Source organism: Pseudopodoces humilis, chromosome 7 (genome assembly GCF_049639895.1).
Source record: "Pseudopodoces humilis isolate 2021_Gansu_Grassland_sample_001 chromosome 7, ASM4963989v1, whole genome shotgun sequence".
In the NCBI taxonomy this organism is placed as follows: Eukaryota; Metazoa; Chordata; class Aves; order Passeriformes; family Paridae; genus Pseudopodoces; species Pseudopodoces humilis.
The window spans coordinates 42713309-42733754 of NC_142206.1; the positions used below are offsets into that span (position 1 = coordinate 42713309).

At 38.8% G+C, this 20446-nt stretch overlaps 1 protein-coding gene across 1 annotated transcript; it reads right to left on the bottom strand.

The window, feature by feature from the left end:
• Positions 1-2479: 2479 nt before the first annotated feature.
• DIO2 (iodothyronine deiodinase 2) lies at positions 2480-19526 on the bottom strand. Its single transcript, XM_014249994.2, has 2 exons — positions 18717-19526; positions 2480-7726 (listed from the first exon to the last, which is right to left on the bottom strand). The coding sequence occupies exons 1-2, from the start codon at positions 18936-18938 to the stop codon at positions 7109-7111; spliced, it is 840 nt and encodes a 279-aa protein (XP_014105469.1). The 5' UTR covers positions 18939-19526; the 3' UTR covers positions 2480-7108.
• Between the last annotated feature and the right edge of the window lie 920 nt (positions 19527-20446).

Here is a 20446-nt window from a genome sequence, read left to right on the forward strand (position 1 = left end):
CATTGGATAAAAAAGATCTGTTGAATTTTCTTCTCTCCAACCTCACCTACTGTATACTTCCACTTCTGAAAATCATGCTGGGAAACTTGTTGATCTGTTCACTTGGAAATATCCATCCCAGTATGAAAACAGGATGACCTGAACTTCAGCTCAGCATCAATGTCACACAAAGTAAATTAAGAGGTCACTACAGTGTACTCAGGAGGAGTTGGACTGTTTGCCATGGTATTGGATAACAGAGAAGCAGCATTATATTGAGGTATACAGATGTTGGTGACAGGCAAGGGAAATATCCTGAGAAAAGAGCTCTGATGTTTACCTGCACTATCAGTCAGGCATCCAGCCTAGCTGTTTCCAAATTAGTTTGTAGTAGAGATGTACTTCTGTTTTTCGGGTGCTTTGAGAAGCACAGGTGACAGAGTTGTGTTATTTTCCATTAGATGTGTTCAGTCTTTACATGAACCACTGCGGACAGCTTTAGCACTGCTGTTCAGCCCATCTGTGAAGATCTGCAAGGACCACTTCAGAGACAATTTCTGCAGCTAGCAAAAATCTGCCATTCCTTCCATCAGCTACAAGATTTCTTTTTTCATAAAGCTAGTGATTTTCATTTCCAAGTATAATTTATCAACTTCTGATTTGGAAGGATTGGTCTAATTTCCTGTGAATCTCTGAGAAAACCTCAGAAAGATTTGTCTCATAAGACATCTGCTCAGGTCTAACGTATGGGAGACACTGACACTGACTGAGGGTGCTCAGACCTTGACTCTGCATGAGGCTGGAGAATTGTTACGAGTTGTTCTAAAGGGCTGGCAAACACAGGGAAATACAACCTCTGGTAGCTAGGGCTGAGCTGAAAACCTTTATGTTCAGTCCCAGTCTGCAGAAAGCTTTTTTGTGTTGTTACAATCTGTCTGGAAAGCCAGTTTTAGCTCTGCAGGCTGGCATGCAAAAAATTATGTTTGAGAACAAGCCCACATGCAGATGATGTGCGCTGAGAATACACAGATAAACAGAACAAAATACTGCATTCTTCCATATCCCACTTGACCTTCTGACAACTGACATCCTGATGAATGAAGACTTCAGCTATTTTGTAGCTTTAACTCCACAAAACCAAAGACTGAAATCTAACCATAATCACCATAACCATTGATATGACAGGTTCAAGAAACATGAGAAATCGGGTGCAGGAAAGATATAAGGAAAAAAGAGCAGGGTTCAAGGACATCAAAACCTGATAAATTCCTACTGATAAGGCTTTTAAGCAAACTTCCCCTCCTATTACCAGCACACCTAACGAATACCTAAGTCACGGTAGCTTTCCTGTGGTAAACAAAAATATACATATTGAAAATATGGGGAATACGGACTCAAAAAGAACATTTTTCCTGCCTGCTACTTCTTTAATTTTATATAATAGGCACTTAGAGACAGCTAAAACTTTTGATATATTCATATGTTTCATATATATGACCTAAATTGGATTCTCCTTCTCTAGTCAAGTCACACAACAAGGCTTACAAATCCTTAGGCCCTAAGGATTTGAGCATGAAGCCCATTCAAGGTGTTTCCATTTCACATTAGCCCTCTGAGACATATTTAAGGTGGTTGATTCACTAACATGAACATTAGAAGCACACAGGCATATATAGTGAGTTGACTTGAGATTACAGATGTCTATAATCAAAGTTTTAAATCAAGATTTAGGTCCTTCGTTTGAAGACTATATTTGGAAGTTTTATTATGCCTCAGAAATTCTCTGTTAGAAAGTAAGATCTTGAGAGTAAACAATCCTCTTGAGATACAGCTCCATAGATGATAATCCATCCTTCCTTCCTTCCTTCCTTCCTTCCTTCCTTCCTTCCGCACTTCTGCACTTCCTTCCGCACTTCCGCATTTCCTCCCTCCCTCCCTCCCTTTCTTTTTTTCTTAGATGCAGGGTCCTTTAAAATTTATTGTAACAAAAGACGACAAAGAGGGAATTTCTAAAACACAAACAAATCACAAAGTGAGTTTGTTTAAAAGGTGCTGCACATTTTTCATTTGATTTATTTTTTCTTGTAGCAGCTATTCAGCTGTGGTTTTCATTTTATTTTTGATCTTTTGCCTGTACATTGAAATGGGAGTGGCATTTATAGCTGACGCATTCATAACCGATTTGCCCAGGTTTCGTATGCTGTATACAGCTTGGCATGCTTTCTTCAAGCACTTTTCTTTTCTTTGGACAGTACAGTTCTGTGCAGACTCAACTACTGTCCTTGTAGCTCTCTTTTTCCCTCCCCTTTACCTTTCTTAAGAGTTGAGAGTAGTCAGGTAGTAAATTAGCTCCACCACTTATAAGGGACTCTGCTTGTATTGCTTAAGATCTAGTCAGGGTGGCATAAGCTTTAGTATTAAATATAGTTCTAGGTTTCCTTGGTCAAATGTCAAGATTCCACACTGTATTAGCAATGAGAATAAAACACAGAAAGAGGTATATTTTCCTTTACCGTTTATTATAATACAAGAAAAACAAATCTAGAAAGCACATTTCATGGAGCACCATATTGTAACAAAATTTTGCTGGCTCTCCTGCAGTGTATTTTTGACATTTAAACAATGACACACACATAGTACACACAGGCACCTACACCACGGCAATCTTGTGAACAGACCCAAAGAGACGCCTCTTTCAAACACAGACACTAAGGTGCACAGAGGAGTGCTGGTGTGAGGGCATCTGAACGCTAACTGAGTTAATCACTCTTTTGTTAGTGATCTTCATAAGCACACAAGCCTCCCCTGTCTCACCCCAATCCCTCTTCACTGAGGACTCCAAGCTGGGCCCAGCTGATTATGGATTTGTCACAGACGTGGTGTTGAGTTGTACAAAACTGGCCAATATTCCCTACCTGACACCTCTTATTGCTTTGGTTATAGTACTGAATGAAAGTCTTAAAAACTCTTAAATCTATACTCCACATCACAGAAAAGCAACTTTCACACATGCAGAAACATAAATTCCCTCTGCACACACCTGGCTGCATAGCACAAATACCTTTTTGAGAAGTGCTGTAGGTTTCCCCACCAAGATCACCTTCCTAAAAAATCACTGCATTTTGTTTTTCAAAGTGTTCAGACAGTTGTTTAACAACATATTTTGTAATATATTTTCTTCTTTTTAATAGATGTGGCATGTTTTCCTGCTGCCTTAAATTTATGTCATTGTCTACACAAGGAAAGAGCAAAATGCTATAGTTTCTCATCTGCACAAAATGTTTTACATTCCTTTTATACAGTGCTAAATACAGATGCTAAGCACAGAACAATGTAGAATGATAGCCCAGAACAGCTTTTTACGTTGCTCAAAATGAAAAATACTGAAAGTTTCCCATACTAATGTTGAGACACAGTATTGGGGTCTCTATTATATACAGCAGCCTTCCACAATGATTTCAGGCACCTATTTTGTGAGCTGTTGCTCAACATGTATGTCACACTGGAGCACCTCAAGTAATATGGTATAGTGCCCTGACACAGTGAGAATGAGACAGAAGCAAATCCAGTCTCACAGCAGACTAGACAAGGCTAGCAAGGTAGTAAAATCTCTACCTGGACCCAAAACAACTGTTACAAAAATTTTGAGTATCTGACATATGGCTATTTTTATTATCAATTGAGGACAATGCATGGCATTTAATTTAAAACCTTTTCAATAAAATGCTTTAATCTTGTAAAAAAAATTTAAAAAATTAAAAAGAAAATAAAACACATTATGTTTCTGTCAGCCTCCTAGGAAATTCTTTGCCTTTTTTTTTTTCCCTTTATGCCCATTTTACTTTGAAGAAAGCCCTCATTTCTGACCAGAAGTTTTCCGGGGAAACCCAAGGTTTTGCAAAATGTGTTTCTGTCTTGATAATCAGTGAGGCTGGAATATCTTTAAATTTTAGGTAGGACAGTCATACATGTTGCCAAGAAAGAAATGAGGTTATTGTGTATTTTTATTTGTGGAATATCAATGTGTTTTTCCCATTTACAGGAGCCACTTTTATAATTCCTGTGTACTACGTGATGAAGAAGCTTCCATGAATTACAAAACAAAATAATGGAAATTCAAAAGGAGAAAATTGGACTTGAAAAATAATTGTAACTTTAGATATGCAAATGGGTATTAACAAACTGAATTACTAATTCCTACTCCTTCCTCTGAACTAAAGGTATGTTTCAACAGCTGTGTTAAACATTTGGCTAGCATTTCTCATATAAACTTCAATGGTATAATGAGGAAAAGAAGAAAAGACTTACTAGTTTAAGTTTTACAGAGGCTGTGGAGTTGCTATGGATTAAAAAAGTTTCAGATGAGTGGAGAATATGATATAATAAGGAAAAGATGTGCTGGGTATATCAATACAGATTTTCACTTGGATTAATGTCTACATGTTTACTCACCTGAGTAAAAGAACAGTGTAGCAAAACCAGAAGAGATTCAGAGACAAGGAAAGAGTATGAATCTGTAGAAGAATGAGTTATTGTTTGTCTTAAAAAAAAGATATGCAAATTTCTATATAGATTATATAATGACCAACATACAGAAGAAAAATTTGGCTCACTTATGTTCAGTGGTTTAGCATATAACAGCAAGATGAGAATGACATTGAAAAGCAGCCTATTTAAATATGAAAGAAAAAATCAGTTTTCATTTGGTTTTCTTTGAACTTAAACGGGATTTTTTTTTTTATTTTAGTAATCCCCACCTCACAAAATATTTAAATCTCAAAACTCAGAATCAGGGATAATGAGACATCAACAATCACTTTAGATGAGGCAAAAATAATATGGGCTGAAGCTAATAAAAATTCAGTAAGTTAAAAATTATTGCACCTTCCCCTGAAGCATCTGATACAGTCAGAGGTAGGACACTGGATTAAATAAGCCATGTAGTTTGGCTATGTTACTGTTTCTATGATAATAAGTTTTAAAAATTCAGTTATATATCCCAGTTAGTCATGAGGATCTGTAACAATCTTCCACACAGACCAATGCTTCACAGTAACATTAATGAATGGTAGGACAGGGTAATTATTATTTGTGGTCTTAAAGGCCATTTATATGTGCGTGCATATGTATACACGTACATAAAAATGTATTATATACATATGGATGCATATATAAATGCACACACACACAGACACAGGCCTTCTGAGAAGTGAGGCTCACCAGGAGATCTGAGGAGCACTCTTTACACCCTTCTCAAATGCACATCACCAGCTGTGTAAGTGCAGTATGTCTGTGTTTAACACTGTGTGGAGGAAAATGTGAGAAGAATGGGAAGCATGAACCTGAGTACGGGAGAAATTACCCATGTTACTGTCATTATTTCAGATCTGTGCTTGAAAACACATTTCCGAATTCCTCCTACATTGGCTAAGTTGACTGACAGCCAGGCTAGAGGAAATACACAATATTAATGGACATTGTGAAAATTAAAACACTTACAGATTTTCTATCCTTTCCTATGTCAGTATCAACACATCATATTCCTGACGATAGTCAGGATTAGAAATTAAAAGAACTAATTTGATTTTTGACACTTATTTTGTTTATCTGTTTCATGTTTCTGCCAAAGATGAGAGAAAAATTGGATAGTCCATCTCCATATGGGTTTTCATTTGTCAGCTCTAATAGGTTAGCTCATTGTAAATCTGCCTCTTCATCAGGCTTGATTAAATAAATTCAGTTTTAGAAATACCTAAACTTAATGCATACTCTAAGTTCACAGTATCTCTTTCAACATAACAATTAATTCCTCATACTTCAATCATATGAAAATTCTGCCATCTTTTACACTTACATTAATTCAAACTGTTTGTCCTCCCTGTTTCTCTTCTGGGAAGGTTTTCAAGAACATGAGTGAAACAGACTATCAGCTCATCCAGTAGCAGAACTGCAGCTAATAAATTCTGAGGCTGCAAACAACTTAACTTTCAGATTAACATAGCTATAAACTAGGTTCAGGTGTCTAAGACAGTAAAAGTCAGCATGACTACATTTAACAAGGTAAATGACAGGATAGGTTTCCATTTCAATGAGGTAAAATCGTGCATAAGTTCCCCTGTCCCCCAAAATACACCTGCAAGGTCATTATCTCACATTTAAAAAAAAAAAAAAAGAGAGAGAAATAAGTTATTTTTTTAAAAAAAGCTAAAAGTGAAATTACCATAAGGCTATTGCTAGACAGAAAGAGATGGAGGTGGGTAAAGAAACAGACAAGAACCAGAGAACATTGATAAATGTGTGCTGTCAGCTCTCAGAACAAAGGGTTTGGTTGGCATCAGCTGAGTTTTGTCTCATGATGCACGCTCTAGATGGTTCTCAATGCTGTGTCACAATTAGTCCAGGTATTTCAAAGAGTAATGGGCTTATTTGATCACTTTTTGGTCCAACTCCATAGACTTTAACCCCTTTCTCAGCAGGCACAGGCCTGCACACTGGATACAAACATGTAATGTAGCATTACATAGTTAATGTAAGCATAGTTATGCTGTGCAGAGGTGTCCACAGAGAGTACAAATACCAGCAAACAAAGGTTCATCTTGCTCTGAGCAGCCAGTCTGCCTGTGCAATGCATTGCATGTGGGTCCTGAAGTCTCTGAACAATAAATTTTCTACCAAGAGAGGAAAGTCTCCACACTGCACTGCATTTGTATGCAAAGTAATCGCAAACCCCTGCTCCTCCCAGGTTCCTTGCATTGGCCACAGGGGCCAATGAAAAGAAGCATTTCTGATTAAATGTACAGCACTGCCTTTCCATGGAATGCCTTCCTAGCAGAAATTCTTTCTCTGTCTCACCCTAGGACTGGGGCTTCTGGGAAACAGGTCTTATCTAACCACCCTACCTGCTTGCCAGCAGCATCTTTTTGAAGCCTGTTCATCTCTTTTGTCCCATAGCAAGAGTGGAATTTTTTTTTTTTACTTGACAATGTTTCTGTGGAGCTAGATTTTTTAAATTTTCTTTTCCTAGTTAACATTCACTCGACATTGTTATCAAATGTGTTCTCCTGCAATCATCTGAAAGATTTTATTCAAACTAGCATAGGTTTTCTTTTTTTTTCCCTTTTGCATCACCTTAAAGGGACACATCTGGTGACATAACTCCTGTGGAGAATGGATTTCATCTTTTGCTGAAGTTTTGTTCCAGCCAAAGCCGGACCTCTTGAAGGTTGTAGAAAAAGGGGCCTTTGCCCCCCAGGTAGGCAATTTTTTGTCTCTGCACAATGCATACTCGCTCAAATGAAACCCCATAGGCCACATTGGCATTGTTGTCCATGCAGTCAGCCACCACTTGGCACTGAGGTGGCAAAGAAAAGTGCTCTAGGAGCTGGTGAGCAGCTGCACATCTCTCTTCCTGGCTTCTGTGTTTCTTAACTTCAAAAGAAGAGGGAGAGATTCCAGGTGCAGCCCAGCCATCTGATGGGTGAGCTTCATCGATGTAGACCAACAGAAAGTCAGCCACACCAGAGAACTCCTCCACCAGCTTGCTGAAGGCTGACAGCTGGCTTGTGAACGGTGGTCAGGTAGCTGAGCCAAAGTTGACGACCAGTGGCCGCTCCGAGTTGGCAAAGTCCAGAAGGTGGCATTTGGTTCCACACTTGCCTCCAACATTCTTCCAGCTGCCACTGCTGCCATCACTGTCTTTGGCTATGTGGATTACACTGGAGTTTGGGGCTTCTCCTCCCAGTTTGACCTGATGGCAGAACAAATTAAAACATAGCAAGTTAGTGTGACTTGCTTGTACGGCATCCTTATGACTACTCTCTTCAAACAGTCACCTGTTCAGAGTACACCTAACGAGTCACACGGCGACAGAGCAAATCATCCAAAGCAGCAGCTTCAAAATGGTCACCTTGTCCACCTGTGCTCACAGTTCTGGAAAGTGTGGTACTTCTGACAAATATGCTGCTTCATTCATGTTAGAAAATTTGATTAGAGATCTGTCCTTTCCACTACACAGCTGGTCCTGTCCACCCTTAAGTACTTGGAGACTTGTATTTGCTTTCAGACAGACTACCTCAAATTTCTTCTAACTTTCCTCTGTGACACATAGGGCTTTTTCCACTGACATTTTCCATGAGTTCTGTCTACTTGTTTCACATCATCCTTGAATCTCACTATTCAAAACTGCAACAGTGTTTTCACTAATATTCAGTATAATCAGACAATTACATTGTGTAATGTAAAGTAGCTCACAGACTACACCTGTTTATATATTCTAGATGTTTGCTTTTTATGAGACAACACGACTGTTTTGGAAAAACAGTAGCCTGTTGATTAGGGATTAGCTAGTAAGGTGTTATAAAGCCTAGGTCCCTTTTCAGCCAGCAAACTGCAGTTCAAGCCATTTTTCCAGTTCTCAAAAATCATTCTGCATTATATTCCTGATCTTCATGACACACACAGTGCCTCTCAGTTTTGAGAGATTTGCAGATTTGTATATTCTCTTCCATCCTGCAGTCCAAGAATGAAAATATTCAAGAGTGCTAAACACAAGAGATCTCTGTAGATGCCCACTTAATATATACACTGCTTTGACAGTGAATCATCTAAGATTGTGCTCTCTAAAATTTCTTCTAACCCCTTTGCAGTAATTTCATCACTGAGTGACACATTTCCTTCTACTTCTCCTTTTCTGTACAAGATGATTGGGGGAAACAACAGCAGGAACAGGGGAAAGTTTATATCATGGCATAAGTAGGATGAGGTGAAAATTAAGTGTTCTCAGCTCCAGCTTCACATCTAACTCAGACCCAAAAGGCAGTGGTGGAAAGGTCATTTTGCCCGACCATTTCTGCTTGCATGTCTATAGAAAAAAAACCAAACAACAGGATAAAAGCAACTCACATGAGGGAATGCCAGAATAAGGTGGAGCCTGCAGAGGGCTCCAAGATCCTTAGCTGATAACTGCTATAAAACCACAAAACATTATTGCATAATTCAATTGATTTTTAATGAGCTCTGCCACAGCAATTCCTATGTCTCCACATTTAATATCAACCTCTAGTACAGCAATGCAATTATCCTTTGGTATTTTCCTGCCTCTTTCTATCTCTGTCCCCTGACTATTTGATTATGTTCAGACTTGCTGCTTTGAAGGAAACACACAGGGCCAAATTCTGAAGTCTTTTACATTTCATGTATTTCTTTCTGAAGATACACTGCAATTAAAGTCTATAGAAGTTTACACTACATGAGACTGATTTAAACTAACTAAATAACTGATTTTTGGTGCACTTCAATTTTACACTGCATTATAGGGTATCATATGCAATGTAAGAGTCAGATGCAGTAAGAAGCTGAGTGAACAGCTGAATACTGAACTCATGCAGTTGCTGCTGAACATAGGCAAGAAGATTGCTGACACTGGATCCTCCATTTCTCCCTTGGAAACCTGATATCTTGAACAAAACTGCAGTTATTCATGACTGCATTATTTCATCAGAATAACAATAGAAGCAAGAGTCTAATCAAAGAAAAGTTTGTAAGACACAGCCATTAATGCTTCCAGACTTCGCAGCTATATGAGAATGTCTCACAGCATGTTGGCACATGATTATGAGCCTTTTCAATAGGGAAAATTGAAACACCACCATGCCACTATTCTCACTTGGAGATCAGCAAGGAGGAGAACTACAGAAAGAAAGGTGGCCTGAGACAAGCAAATCTCACCAGGCCAAGTATGTGGTGATCATGCCACTGGAAGCACAGGATACGCAGCTGCAGCACAGTCAAGAGAAACAATGATGCTCTGGGAAAGCAAAGCCCATTTTGCCCCCATCCCTGTAAACCTGCATCTGCAGCGCTGTTATCTGCTAGAGCACTGGTAACAGTTCAAGAAATGCCTCAGCTTTGTCTTTGAAAGCAAGAGGCTTGAAACAGCTGAGTTTAGGACTTGATGTGTGAGTGTGCTGTCCACCGAACTGAAAGAAAGAAAATAACTACATCCCAGTTTTTGAGAAGAAATTATCTGTTTGGAGAGGCAGGCTCACAGTCTCAGGCCCTTGCATTTAAGAAGTAGTGTGAAGCATCTTACAGCATTTAAGGCCACCTACACCTTAGCAGGTAGTCTTTGTTCAGCTGTTGATCATTTCTCTCTGCCATTCTGTGACATAAGATAGGTAAAGCAGGAGTAAGGTAAAGGGCTGCACCTGAACAAAGAAACGCACAGGTGAAGATTATGTGGCATCCATACAATCACCCTGAGAGCTGCACTCAGAAGCGAACGAAACAATTCTGCAATTTGTGATAAATTGGTGACTACCAAAAAAGAGGTCCTCTCAAGAAACACAACACATGCAACACATGCATATCTACACAAACACTAGATCCCTTTTTACCTAGAAATCTTAACTGTTCCTGAAGACTATACATGCTTTTTCAGAGCTGGCTTGCTCTAAATGTGCCTTTTGGGCAGAGCCTGGTATGTATTTGTGCTTCACCCAACCCCTAGATGAATAATGGACCTCACTATTTAAGAGTGTGTACTCATGCAGTCAAAGAAAAGAAGTAATGACATGTAATTTATCTCACAAATCAAAATTAAACAATATACTTTGAATTTCTTATATTTGCTCTCACTCTTCAGAGGAGAAGAAAAATAAAGGTAAAAAGAAGTACCTATAAATCAGGAATGAACAGAGCTGCTTAGGACCAAAAATAATATCTGAGCAGCTCTTTCTTTCTACTTACCCCTCAGTTTTTTTTTTAACAAAACTATCATGACTGAAAATATCTGGCCACCACTCTTGAACTGAGAAACCACAGTTTTCTTCTTGATCATTTTAAGCAGAAAAAGAGGCTATACATCATAAGCTCCTCATTACCAATTCCTCACTCAGGTCTACCAAACCTTTAATTTCCTAGGCCAGTTTGCAAACCCTGAAGAAACAGACTAATAAAACAACTTCCAACAGACACCAACATGGGAATGCCCTTCAAGTCCTATTTAACATTGATACCAAAGATGACAACATATTTTCTGTTCTTCAACAATGAAAGTTATTCTGTCTCTCATACTCCTTATGGACTATAAAAGTAGATGGAGTTAGGTAACAAAGTACAGCAAAGCCTTTATCCATCTGTACAGCTATACATCACCTTACAGCAGTTTCTCTTCATTTCCCACAGCCATGAAGAAAGTCTCATGGCCGCAGGTTACCTATCATTTTAATTTTTGTTTCTAGGAGTGCTTGTGTTGGGTTTTTTCCCCTTAATGAGACATCCTTGCCAAGCAGGCATTCACGAGGCATTTTCTGCTCTTGTAGAGAAGTAATTAGGTCGGTGCCTTGTTCCATGCCAGTGTCAGGCACTCCAAAAAGCAGCCCTGCCCAGTCGTTAATGCTTAAACATAAGCAGCAGCGGCAGATCCACTAATTGGTCTTGATGAAGCACTGACGTTCCCAAGGGACTGTTTATTTCACCAGACTCTGAACCGATTGACACAGGATGACAATATCATCCTTGCTGATCATCTGCATTGTAGGCCTTGGCCATCTTCTTTGTTGTTATTTATTGAAAGAAAAAATAGCTCTTGGAAAAGAAAATCAACGCAATGAAAAAACAAACAAAAACACTCATGTATTCAGCCAAACTGCTTTTGAAATCTTACACAAAGGCAGGCAAAATATAAATTCTGAGAAACAAACCAGCAGAATTCCCCTCACACGCAATCCAGCATTTCCATAATCACGTACTTTTGTGCGTGAATATTTGGCCATTCAGTGCCAGCCTTCTGAATGAGGTAGAAACTGAGCAGCCTGCAGGCATCCCCTCCCACACAGCCTGCATGGGACACGCAAGGTAGGCCAACCAAGTCTCCCAGCCAGCCCAGCCGTCAGCAGGGGCAAGCAGCAGCACCAAAGCAGCGACTCGCATCATTTGCGAGAATTTCGTGTTTGCCTGACATCCTGTTCTCAGTCTGCATGCAGAGTGAAAAGGGAACGAGACTGCTGATGCCTTAGCACACAGCCTGCAAAATGAAGGAGACCTGGGAGCAGGAGAGAAAGCCCTATTCATAAACTGCAGGCTAGAAATAGCACATACTGCTAAGTTTGTAGTACATTTTCCATAAGGACTAGGTAATGCCCCATAATATCTCCTCAAAAACATTGAACAATGTTTTTGGACAAAACATTGTCTCCTCATTTACCTCCTCCTTTTCCCCCGTTTTGCTTTTATCGACTTTAGCATAGCCTTCCTGGGATCCTGTGCACTGGAATGCAGCTTTAATTCCCTGCATCAGGGATTTCCATACAGTTTGGCAGACTCATCAGGTTGTGTCAATCCCCGAAAAAAAACAGGTGCTGCCAGACAATTAACAGTTTATGATATTAGTCATTTGAATACGGACATGTTGTGTTTGGTTCTGGAGGGCAGTGATTGATAATGAACTGAATCCCAGCAGCCTTTAGCAGTTTTTTTTTAATTCTCTGCTTTGATTTGAACCCATTCAGCTTCATCCAAATCATAATTTGACTCTGGTTGGCAAATTCTACAAACTATTATTTTTGTTTTCTTTTTTTCATGACCCAGAGTTGTGCAGTTGACAAAAATCACAGCAGACCCTTGTTTGGAGTAGACTAAGGGTGCAGGACTACTTCATTTGTCTTGGGAAGGTGGCAGTTTGAATTACTTGAATTGGACAGTAGAGACTAGAATTGGTTCATGCTTTCCCAGAGTCTTTTATTTAGGATCAGGTATGTGGAACTGACAGGAGGCAAGTGGGAGACAAACAAACCAGGCACAGTCCAGATAAAAATAACTAGTCAAATGCTGCTCTCTCCATTTAAAAGCCACCAGTCCCACAAATGAGTATACATGGCACAAGGAAAGCATAAAGGAGCCTTTTGCTTTGCACTTTCTCAGTTAATTTTAGTTCCTGTGACTGGGGAGCCAAGAGCAAGCTTCTTAAGGGCTTTATGTTGCCCTCAAGATGGGAGCATGGCCTACTACACAGTGGCCACTGGAATCTACCTACACATAGCAGAGGCCTTCACCAGATTTTGTTACTCAGCACGTGAAGAGAATTTGATATTAATTTGGATGATGGTTTTTTACTTTTTTTTTTTTTTACTCAGCTTTATGAGTATGAAATCACAGTGGTGGTTTTGACAGAGAGGGACAGCCAGCACTCAAGAACCATGTACCATCCTCTTCCTGAATACTGCCCATTAGCTAATTTTGTCTATCACAGCAAAAGGGAGTTTTCACAAGGCTTTGACAGCAAAGCAAGCACTCCTTGCAGTCTTTTAACCCATAGGGGTAAAAATGGAACAGTGCAAAGAGGTGTGGAAGAAGTGAGTTTAGATATATGAAATGAAATTTTATATGAGAGCCCAAGTGAGATGAAAGTCCTTATATTCCTTTTCCTACTCTATGTCAGTTTTGCATGTTTGAACTCTCAAGTTGCATGGGACCAACTTTCTGCTCCTCTTGTTGGGACAGTGCCTCGTACAAGGGGTCCCTGGCCTAGGATGATACTCAGACACAACTACAACAAACATGATTATATATTAATAATAATGAGAAAGTTTTAATAATAATCACAATGACAAGACCAAATCTTGTTGAATTTACATTCCCAGCTTTGCAGGAGAAGTTTTAATTCTGGCTTGGTTCAGTTTTGTTTTTCTCACTTCTTTCAAGCTTGTTCTCATTTGTAAATGTCAATGAAAACTATTCTGCTAAAGTTGAACTTTGTAAAACCAATAAAGTATTTTTAATACCACACAATGTGTAGTTATAAAACCTGAAATTATACAACAGATTTTCTTTCACAAATTCCCTTTATCACTGTCAAATGCAGAGACACTTCCTTACCTTGCCAGACAAAATAAATACAAACAGTAAGTATGAATGCTGTGTCCTTGTTTCAACCTTTAAAACATTTCCCCAGAAAGCAAAGAGTTACTGGACAGCCAAAGAGCAGGTAGAGGATCATGCTTTTATATTACTTTCACATATATCTTAGTGATAATGTTGTGCAGCATGCATTTAACATGTGAGGTTTGGGACTGTTTTGCTTTGCATGCTGATTTATTTTAGATGATGTACCTACCAGGCAGGAAAAAGCAGCCAAAGGTAATTTAGCTGCCTGCATGAAAACCCAGGCAGATCTCACTGGGTGTTTACTGAACCACTCTACTTGCTGCTACATCCAGAGCTGGGCCTATGCCATGAACCTGGGATCCTGTGCCAGCCATTCCCCTGTGTTGGGACCGTCATGCCAGAGCTTGCTGCTGGCCCATTCTAAAGACAGTAAAAAGCTGTACAAGTACACACACACCCACCACCATCCATCACTTGAGATCCCAGCACCCCTCTGAGGCCCGTGACGCACAGTTACACACGTCTCTGGGTATGTGCACATGTGCACGTCGCCCCCATAGGAACATCACAGCGTTCCTAAATACTGGACTGCTGCAGGAAGAGGCCATTAAGGTCTTCCCTGTAACTACCCTACTCTGAGGTGGAGAAGAGGGATGATTTCCTCAAGGATAACATTAAAGCTTTCTACTGGAGACTATGAATGATAGCTCTGCCTTGCTGAAATGCAGAACTCACATCTGGCACTGGAAAAGCTCCCAGCACGAAGCCTGATCACTGGGCATCTCTAATCGGTACAACCATTATTGAACCTGGTTTAAAAGCATTTTGAGATAACAATTTCTCACTTTGGTATCTTAGAATACATATTCATCCCACTACTAAATAAAGCATAGAACTTAACTGGTAAAAAAAAGCTTTTCATTTTTTTTTTCCACAAAAACTTCTCCAGCTTTTTTCCTCTGGATTTTTTGCAGATGTGAGTTACATTCGGTATACATCCTTTAAGCTAAAACAAACACCTAACTGGCATTTGTAGCAATGGCCTATGTAAATCATGGTTATACCAACACCCTCCCAAAAAGTTGTGTTTTTTGTCTCTCTTCAATAGCTGTGACTGCATTCATATCTGTATGTATGTGTACATACACACATATATATGTGGATACATATGTGGAGAAATGAGATGGACTGACTCCTGGAAATGTATGCTTATATATGTGCACTTTTGCCTTTTTCTACATATATGTATGTACATGGATAGAGACAAATAGGTATATATAGATCTTTACACATGCAAACATATAAAACTGTAAATACCTACACACATATACATATATAAAAATAATATTTAAAACATTTGCACTCTTTCAATTACAGAAAGTTAGTCTAACTTGACTACTAGCTCTATTTATCTCTGTTATGATGAATAGCTTGGTCCTAAAGACTCCCTTTGAAGACACACTTGCCTCTTGGAAAATAATAGGAGGATGGTCTATAAATCACCAAGCTGGTGGAGTGTAGATAATATCAACACTGAGTCTGATATTGAACTCAGAGCTAAGGAAGTAAAAATAAATATATTATTAATTAGTAAAATTTACATTAAAAATAAACAAAAAAAGCACTTATTTTGATTCTAGAAGGATTTTAAAATGTGGAGAAAACCAGTCATATAGAATGTTCCAATAAAAAAGAATATTGAATATTGAATATACTCTACATGCAATGCAACAAACTTTGCATTGTTTCCTCACTGATGGTGTTAATATCTTCAACTGTTGCTAGGTAATCTTGCCTATGAAATAATTACCCTCACCAAAAAATCATGTGGAGTAATACTTAACAACAGCAAAAAGCAGAAAAATAGTTGAAATTTGGATGAGCTATTATTAAGGTTTTCTAGACAATGAGAAAGTAAATCAGAATAGCTTATTTGAAATATGCTCTAATCATTACAAGATCTTATCTTGTACACAGTAGCCTCAAAAAAAAAAAAATAATTCAATTCTGGGACAATACATGCTTTTGAGGCAAAGGTCCTTCTTGTAATAAATTTACCTTAATTCAGAATGTAGTATCTTCCCACAGTGTTTTCCAATAATTTTTTATTTTAATAGAAATTTCACATAAAATAAAAGCAATTTCGTGAAAACCATTATGAAATGTATTCAGGAAGAATTCTGTGTGAATGACACAAAACACAGTAAAACCAAGCACAGTTACTTCTTTGATCCAGTCTTCTGCTAACTAGCAGTCTGGCTCTGGTTATCTCAGACATCTGCAATTCTGTTATTCTACATGAAAAAGGATGATTTTTTTAATAAATACCACTCAGTGGAATGAGTTTAAATACCTTTTAAAGTAAGTTTCTAATACCTGGCTTCAGCTGGTAAATTGGAGCAACAAGCAATCATGGTTATGTTATCAGCTACATTTTGCCATGCTGCATAATGTCCTGATTCCATAACATTTTAATTTCTCACCTATTGTATCTGAGTAGGCTATCACAGCAGGGTAGTTCTATTCAGGATCTAGAAAAGGGTGATTTAAGGAAAAATTTGCTTTGTAGGACATTCTTTGATATATTTCACTATTTCTTGTGTTTCTTAAATATGTTACAAAGCAGAGTATGTTTCAATCTTTTTCAAATCTACTAGTACAACTTTTGAGATGAAACTTTTTTCCTATTTTTTTCCTTACAGAAGCAGCAAAAGATTCTCATCTATTGTGGAGATGATGAGTCTTCTTCCAATACTGCTCCTCAGTTCCTTTTGTTCCCTTTATAATATAATTTGATTTCTATACTTAATTATCTTTCCATGACAATCAAGAGTTTCCAATAATCTTCTGTCCTTATGGCCCATAATTCTATTAAGTAAAACAGTCTTTCCATGAATTGTTGATCAATTCATTCTGTCTTAAGGATAGCCGGCATGAAGGGACTTTTTCCTCTTTTTGGAACAAGGTGATAAAATTTGGTTGTGTTGATATGCATTTTTCTGCTGAGTTCATTGAGGCACAGAGTTCATTCTAGGAACCTTATGGCCTGATTGACCTGAACAACACAGGTGATTTGATCATGATAAGGGAGAGAATAAAATTACCAAAGTTCAAGGTATGAGTTTCATTGCCAACACCAAAAATAGCACAGTCACCATTCCTGTCACTTCCATATCAAGGATACTGAAAGAAAGGCAAAGCATGACTTTGGAGACTATAGAAAGACATATAATACCTTAATTTTAAATAATTGTGCATAATTTAAGCAAAAAGAGATTGAAAATAGCTCATGGATATAAGGTTTCTTACAGCTTCCCAACTTCTCCAGACACCAGGCCACATATAGGTTGCAAATATGGGAACTCAAAACTTGACTGTTGCAGAGTTGTGCTACCAACTTCCACTGGAGCCTTGACCAAGTGTTAACTGTCCTGCCTTGCCTTGTCTGTAAAATGGGAACAATTGTGTTCAGTGACCCATTTAACAAGGCCACTGTAAAATGTACTTATTTAATGTCTATGAAGAGAATAAAAACAAAGACTATAAGGGCTAGGAGAATAGTGGGCTTCATTCAGCATTATTTTATTTGGGTAGCCAGCTGGATGATTCCTGGCGTGGCAGTAAGAGGTTGACCCATTTGGCAAAAGCTAAAGTTATTTATATTTGTCTTACACCGAAAATTAATGTCCCCATGGCTCGAGTTTCAGGCTAAGCAGATGGTATTCCATATCACAAAGCCAGCAAACACCACCATCACAAGCTCTTCACATTTTTAGATAAGAGCAAATACAAAGGGTATTGCAGAGGTGTGAAAGCAAATTGAAGGGAAGGCAATACAAAAATAAATGTATTTTCATTTGAAAATAAATGTATTTTCAGAAGAGTACCATTCGGACAGGACCCCTATGACATCACATGGAGTATGTTAAGTTAGATGGTCTAAATAAGACAACAAATTAACAGACTAAGCACTGTTTTGAAAGCCACAGAGCTCTGAATCCAGTTCTACTTACTAACTGGGTGGTCTGTGCAAGAAATTTCATGGTTTTGGGTCCACCTTTTCAATCTATGAAAGGGAATTCTAGCTACCTTATGAGACCTGGGCAGTACCACTGAGTAATGTTTGTAAGAAATCTTAAAAGGAAAAGAAAGGTACATGTTGCATAACTGTTACTGGCTTTATTAACTTAAATCACCAGGCAGCTGTCCAACAGGTAGTCAAGTTCATTTTTAATCTCTGAATGTCCCTCTGTCACTGCTTTCATGAAGGAAAAATGTCACTTTTTCAATTTGAGTACAGTTTTACTATTACTTGGATACTTCCTCCAATATTAAAGTTAACCTATGAGTAATAAAAAATGCCAGTGTAATGACAATGGTTCATTTCTATATTTTACTCAAGGTAAAACTACTCTCATCACATAGCTAACATCTCTCTATGTAGAGCTCTATCTGAAGATGCAGCCTTTTTACAATAACTGAGGAGCTCACATGGCAATAATAAACTACAGCTGTGCAAACATCTAGAGAATTTTACAATTACTCTTAAACGAAGATCTTGAAATACTTTAAAAATATGAAGATTATTATTCATGCTGTTGGGGAAACTGAGGCACGCCTAAACTAAGTGCCACTGCCAAGGCTGCACTGAGAGCTGGCGCAGGGAGTCAGCAGCTCCAGCATTCCATGAATCCTTAACCTCGACTTTCAGCTTATACCTCTCCCATCAAACTTAACATGAGAGCGGTGATGGCTTGCACCGCACCGTCGTTCCCTTCCCTTCTCCGCTGGCAAGCGGGATGCTCATCCCGGCTCCGGCAGCCCAGCCCGGCGGTCCCCATCCCCGGACCCACCTGCTTGTAGGCGTCCAGGAGGAAGCTGTTCCAGACGCAGCGCAGCCCCTCCGAGGTCAGCATCCTCCGCCACTCACCGCGCCCAGACTTGGAGCGGCTCAGAAACAGAACCATGTGCTTCAGGAGAATCACAGAGTCATAGAGCGCGAGAAAGAGGCAATTGGAGAAAAAGACCGGCAAGATCTGAAGCGTGATCAACAAATCCACACTTAGCAGACCCATCTTCCTTGCTGCTTCACTTCAGCCGGATACCTTCAACTCTCTTTATTGCTCTGTACCCTCATTTAAAAGAGTAAAGCAAAAGGCATTTCAAAAGCCTCATTACCCCTTTCACGGCTGCTCTATTTAAAATAAACAGAGATAGTTAAGTATGAGCAGGCTGGTTAAAACCATAACTGCACTATACTCATTCAACTGCAAGCTGCTTATTTTTCAGAAATTTAGATGTTAACAGAAATTCTTCTCTTAACCAGGAGACCCGATTTTGCTGAAGAGAGAGGCAGCTGTGTTTCCAGTTCCCTGCAGTTACAAAATTTAAGCTGAGACTGTTAATTGTTAACTTTCCTGCACTATCCCATTGTTTCTCAGATATTTAAGCACTGAACAGTCCTCTCATTTCTGTGTCAGTAAAGCTAGCTACTAGGTGCAACAATACTTAAAAAAAAAAAAAAAAAAAAAAAGGTTTATGTACATAAACTTTCTGTTCCTTCCTCCCTGCTTCCCTCCCTCTCTTTCCCTCTCTGCCTCCCCCGTCCCCCCCTCCTACTCTGCGTCTCTGTATTCCTGCCTTCCTCCTCTCGCACTCTCTCTTTGCTATCTGCCTATGGTGCAAAGTGCTCTCCCCTCTGGAGTCCTAGCTTGCTTCCCTGAAGCCTTTTATACATTCCCTAGCTAATTGCTGCAATAGAGAAATGAAACCCTAATCTTAGTAAAGATCTTGACGTCAATGTAAAAGAGGGCTTTACTTTGGCCAGGACTGCAGTGAATAGAAAAAATGAAATTCTCAAAACTTTTTTTTTTTCCCCTTAAGAGAGAGGAGAAAAAAAGAGAGACAGAGAGCAAGGGTGGAACTTTGCTTTGCTTTGAAAAGGAGAAAGAAAAAACCCAATATGTTTCTGAATGTTCTTACAACATACTTCCAAATTTTGGAAGAAGTATTTTCATGTGACATGAAAGGTGACACAGCAACATAGACTTCTGTTATTGATAGTTTTTTTTCTCACGGTTGTTTTTTTTTCTTTGTCTTTTTTATTTTTTTTACAGGAAGGTGTGTGAGTTGATGCATCCCAAGACAGGGCACATTTCTGTAACCTTTTTCTTCCACCTGCCTGAAGTACATGTATAGTGTTTAAATAACTTTTGTTGTTTTCTTGAGAACATAAGGGAACATCTATAACTGACTTCACCTACTGATGTGTAAGAAAAGGAGATAAGAAAGAGAGAAAACAAGTTTTTTATTGATTTGGGCTTTTGAAGCTAACGTTCCCTGCTTAAAAAAATATATGCTTCAGCCTTAAATGCTGTTAAATCAACTGAGCTTCAAGGACTTTAATATTCCCCTACAATAGCTATTTATTCCACTAGTCTAATTATTTTTTATTCCACTAGTCTACTAAGGTTAACTAACTTTTGGTTAAAAGCTTGTAAAGAAAAAACAGAAAGAATCCACTGGCAGAGCCATTAGTACTTTAACGACTGCAAGTATCCCCTTCAACCCCATGCTGAAGGTT